The sequence below is a fragment of the Protobothrops mucrosquamatus genome, unplaced genomic scaffold, assembly GCF_001527695.2.
Source record: "Protobothrops mucrosquamatus isolate PMUCROS unplaced genomic scaffold, P.Mucros_1.0 scaffold2347, whole genome shotgun sequence".
Taxonomy (NCBI): Eukaryota; Metazoa; Chordata; class Lepidosauria; order Squamata; family Viperidae; genus Protobothrops; species Protobothrops mucrosquamatus.
Genome location: NW_015388427.1, coordinates 136,055 through 141,308, shown reverse-complemented (window position 1 = coordinate 141,308; position 5,254 = coordinate 136,055). Strand labels below are relative to the sequence as shown.

Here is a 5,254-nt window from a genome sequence, read left to right as displayed (position 1 = left end):
AACTTCTGGAGCCAAGCTCTCACAGTTAATGCTATTGAGCCACATATCACTTATTCTATACCTGTGCATTCATTTTTTCTTGCCTACGTGTAAAGCCATATTGTTCTCACCACTGAAATTTAGAGATAAGTAATAAAAAATATGGCCCCCATGAGATCCTTTGTAGCTGAAGCAGCAGGAAACATTCAATGTAACCAACACTCACAGCTTTTGGAACCCAGCTCTCCTTCTCAATTTCAGTTAATCTTCTATGTCCCACAGGGCTTCTACTAACCAACTCTGCATATATTCTCTGTCTTCAGGGAAATAAAAATCACCTGGATGAGGGAGGAATACTTCAATGAAAGCCAAATCAGTCTGTGCTTAATCTGAATGCCACAAAGACCCACCAAGAGGCAGAGCAGCTGTTTTCCCAAAACCCACCCATAAAAATGTGTCACCCATGATAGCAGTGCCAACCCCAGATTTCTACCACTTGGTTCTAAGGGCTCTTCCCAAACTCCAGCCATTAGTGAACATGGCTGAGCATTATCATCATGGACTGTAGAGTTTGGGCAGCAATTCAGTAAGGAATTTTCTTTGCCCCATTAGGACATTGCAAGTCCTGACCTAACAAACAGGAGTGTTTCAATACAAGGAAGGTGCACCATTGCAATACAAGGAAGATGCACCATTGCCTTATGTAAGAACTATTTTGCAATAATTCACTGAGGTGATATGATGCAATCATTATAGCTCCATAAATAGAGAGCCATGTCTGTCCCAGGAGTAAGATTTGGTCCAGAACCAGTCTCAGCATGAAGATCCTTTATCTGCTGTTCACATTTCTTTTCCTTGCATTCCTGTCTGAACCAGGTAAGAAACAAAATTACTGATAATTTACAAAGGATTGGTAACTCACTCCTTTTTAAACAAATATGATCATCACTGAAAGCAGGATAATCTTCAACATCTTTTTATTTTACTTTACAGAAATAGCTTTGAACAGTATAAACTATTGACAACATGAGCCTCCAAACATTTGAAAAATATGCCATTGATTTTTCTTTTGATTCACAATTCTTGAAACAACTTTATTGGGTTTTTTGTTATTGTAGCTTATTTTTGTTGATTTGTTTCACTTTAGTATTAGTTTACCAAATTCTCAGCCAAATATGTTCTATTTGAATAAGGAGGCACAATGGAGAAACAGTTTGATCTAGTGATTAGAACAAAATACTACAATTCTGGATACTGAGTTCTAGTCCCACCTTAGGCCTGAAAGCTGACTGAGTGAATTTGTACCAGTCGCTCTCTCTCTCTCTCTCTCTCTCTCTCTCTCTCTCTCTCTCTCTCTCCAAAGCTCTTGATGGTGTTGCTGTTATGGGGAGTATAGGAGGAGGAAGGCTTATTAGATACATTTACCACCTTGAGTTATTTTTAAAAAAATAAAAATAGAAAAAATAAAAGATATTAATGATCTAGTGAATATATTTGTACTTAATGTGGGCAAAAGAGATGAAATTGTAGCAAAATATCATAAATGTACAGCATTTCAAGAGCAGAAAAGAGCAGTGATAGAAACATTAAGAGAAAAGGGAGAAAGCCAAAGGAAAACCAGGTCCTAATGTTTAAAGGAAGTTAAACCTTCTCACTCAAGGTCTTCATCCAATACACACAATGCAACTGGCCACTGTAACTCAGCAAGGATTCATGGCAATACTGGAGAGAAATATATCACAGCAAGGTCCTTCATATGAACCAGATTATTTCTTCCCTCCTACATTAATAGATGTAGGCTTACCAGCTAATTCATCTCTGAGTCAGACTTCAAACCTGGGTTAATAGTTGATTTATTTGAGCTGCTGCAGGAGATCAGCAGAAATTGATCTCTGTGGTCAGAGAAAACTTGCTGTAGTCCTAGGAATCCTGCAATTCTTGGAAGGATGTTTCCATTCCCACCTTGGATGAATGGTTACAAAAGCTGATGGAGTTAGCAGAGATGGCTAAACTGACAGTTTTGATAAAAGAAAAGAATATAAGTACTTTTGTTTCTACTTGGAAACTGCTTCTGGACTTTGTGCTTGAGGTGGAAAAAAATGATACTATGATTTTGGGGTTTACTGATTAGACTGACTTGTTGAAAGAGAAATGGCTAGTTCATACTACTACAGAAATGTAAAACGTTGAGATTCGATTTTAATGCGTTATTTTACTGCAACAGAGGGCATCAGAAGTCAACACCTTTTGTTTCTTCCCCCCCTTTCCACATTTCCCCTTTTTCCTTTTTCCCTTTGTTGTTCCTTACTATTTGCTTTTTATTTTCATATTTTTATGTTTATAAATGAATAAAATTATAAATTGATAAAGGAATCCTGCAATTCTGTAGAAAAAGGTAATGTCTTGGAAGGAAAAATGTATTTAAATATTAAGGAATCTTTACTCATCGTTTACCTGTCTCCTCTTTTTCTTTTCATAGGGAATGCCCAGCCTCCTGAGTGTAGGAACATAGGAGGACAATGCTATCAAAGTCGATGTCCTGATGGAAAAAATAACAATGGATGGAAGGACTGTGAGTGGGGCCAGTTGTGCTGTAATTAAACGGTAAGAAAACTCTCCTCTAACAGAGATACTACAGATACAATACATAATGAGATTCTCTGCCTGATATAGTTTGCATTCACAAAGCTTTGCAAAGCAAAGAATTTACTCTAAACTCACTTTGATCAACTTATTATTTTTTCTCATTTGTATAGCGGAAATGGAAAATAATGCCATCTCCATCTACGACCATGGATACCATCAAGATATGGCCAATGACCTGAGATTATCGCCTGTTATCGCTTTATCTTTCTTTATATAATTCAAATTGCTACCCATCAAACTCTAAAACATTTGTGCATTGAAATAAAATTTGGCAAATATTCCTTGAAATAAAGCTAAATGAGCATTGCAGACATTGTGCAACTTCTTTAAAAAGTACCTGGGAGCAGTATATTCCTGTGACTACTGGTATGAGAGAGAGGGGGGGGGGCAGAGGGGGGGAGGTGTTATCTGCTCTTCAACCACATATTATGCTATAATTTCACACAGTCTCATTCTTCCCTTTCAGTTTATTTATTGTAGCAATTACTTCGCCACTGATGTCTTCCAGCTATTGTAGTTGCTTGGGCAGAAATAGTATAAAATCAAATTTAAGCTATTCACTAAGATCTTGGAAAGGAGCAGAAAAAAATTCTTAAGATTATTTTTTCTCAAGTTAAATAGCATTGGATACAACTTAGAATAAGAATGACTTTGCCTGATGACTTAATTTCAGCACAGTCTGGATCTTGATAAAGGAAATAAGGATGTAACAATAGGAAATCCGCAAGAGAGAGAGTATCCTTTCCTGGCCCATTCTTTTTGTTAAATAGACAGACCAACAGATGTTATGAAATTGATTTTAGATATCATTTAAATGAATAGATAGACTACACAATAAAATCACATAGGGTGAATCACATAGGACCTGATGCAGACAAACACAGCCAACATGTGAGGGATACTATTGTGGACACTATTATACCTATGTTAATAAAGGGGTGTGATCTAACAATGTACACAGATGAAGACATAATTTGCAGAACCAGTATCAATACAAGCCTGAACCTATTTAATTCCTCCTCTTTCAACTTTCATTCATACACTTTCTACTTCTCTTTTATTACAATGTCTAAATTTATAAGGGAATGTAAATACTTAAATTGTGGCATAATTCATCCTATAAAATATTAAAATCTCAGCTATGAATCAGACTTCACTGAAAAGAATTATTAAAATACAAATAGTAATTACCAGAGTAGGTCTAGCACCAATAGGTTACATTATCCATTCTTTATTAGCCTTTTAATGCAGTATTTTTTACAACATAGGCAGGGTACATGTAATACAGAAATCAGTTAGATTTCACTTTTCCATTTTTATCCTCATCCCTCATGTTTAGAGTCCTTTCTCAAATCAATTCTATCACAGCATGGAGTTCAAAGGAGGTGGGATAGCCTAATACACCTCAATATGTTTTTTTCCATCTCCTTTAGCGGTTTTCGTTCATTTGAATAAAAGAGTCTGTGGAATTCCTGTAATTACTCAATATTTCTGATGATTCAGATAACCAAGTCTGTTGCTACAACAGATAAATACATACTTCCCTCAGCTGGAAGCCCACAATTATGTTTCAGGTAAATGTTGAAATATTTAATATGGATCTAACACTAGGTGCATAACGGCATCATAATATGGTTATAATATGGTGAATATTATTGTATTTGTAATGTATTGTGTTAAACCTCTGGAACAGTTTGCAGAGATCTGTGCAAGGACCATTAGCAGACCACGTGACCTGCTAGCCAGACTCACTGTCTGCAAGGTTGATTAGTATTTATTTGAGTGGGAGAATATGGTGCATTCATTGGCTGATGCTGCCCAAAGCTGAATGTATAAATAGGGGCGGAGCCATGCTTGTTAGTTTTCTGTTTTGACTTTCAATAAATAAGTACCTGTTAATTACTGCTGCCTCTTCAATGCCAAACCAAGCAGAAAACAGAACATTGGCGACAAAGGTGGGATCGTGCTGCTGCAATTCGAAGAGCTGAGTGTACGGGGAAAAGGCCTAGCAAGCGCTTGGTCAGAATGGAGTTCCACCCCCACCTGCTCACTCTATCATGCCAGTATAAAGACGCTGGAGGAGAGTGCTACCAAGGACCAGCCCTGGAAGTCCCACCAAAGCCTGCGGAGCATGAGGCATTGAAAAGGCTGCCAAAGACTCACCATGACGAAGATAGGTCGACTCTCAGAATTTGATGTCACTCATCCAGAGAGGTGGAGCTCCTACGTCGTGAGGGTTGAAAATTACCTACGTGTTAACCAAGTTTGTGAAGATGGGCTGAAGGCCACGACGCTGTTGTGTGTCTGTGGTCAAGCAACATTCGACATTGCAGAGAACTTGGTTGCACTAGTGCCACTTGAGTCCATTGCATACGCAGAACTGAAAAAGATGCCCAAGGAACATTTTGAGCCAAAGCTTTCAGTTATCGCTTGATGACATGCCTTTGAACAGCAAGACCAGCATCCTGGTGAGTCCACCACTGATTTCATAGCTGCTCTTCGCCAGGCTGAAAGGCAATGTGAATTCAAGGACCTTGAAGAAAGGCTGTGGGACTGCTTAGTTTGTGGTCTTAGGAGCCGAGAAGTTCAACAGAAGATCTTTGTTAAAGAGGCCATCTCTTTTCAAGAT

General features: G+C 37.9%; 1 protein-coding gene across 1 annotated transcript; it reads left to right on the top strand.

The window, feature by feature from the left end:
- Positions 1 to 770: 770 nt before the first annotated feature.
- Positions 771 to 2,804, top strand: LOC107295456 (crotasin-like). The gene is made up of 3 exons (XM_015824769.1): positions 771 to 855; positions 2,459 to 2,577; positions 2,736 to 2,804. The coding sequence occupies exons 1-3, from the start codon at positions 798 to 800 to the stop codon at positions 2,802 to 2,804; spliced, it is 246 nt and encodes an 81-aa protein (XP_015680255.1). The 5' UTR covers positions 771 to 797.
- The last annotated feature ends 2,450 nt before the right edge of the window (positions 2,805 to 5,254 follow it).

Excerpts from the sequence above, each read along its gene's own strand:
- LOC107295456 (XM_015824769.1), top strand. The coding sequence starts at position 798 with ATGAAGATCCTTTATCTGCTGTTCACATTTCTTTTCCTTGCATTCCTG. Across the intron at positions 856-2,458 it reads TGCATTCCTGTCTGAACCAG|GGAATGCCCAGCCTCCTGAG; the intron begins GTAAGAAACAAA and ends TTCTTTTCATAG. Across the intron at positions 2,578-2,735 it reads GGGGCCAGTTGTGCTGTAAT|CGGAAATGGAAAATAATGCC; the intron begins TAAACGGTAAGA and ends TCATTTGTATAG.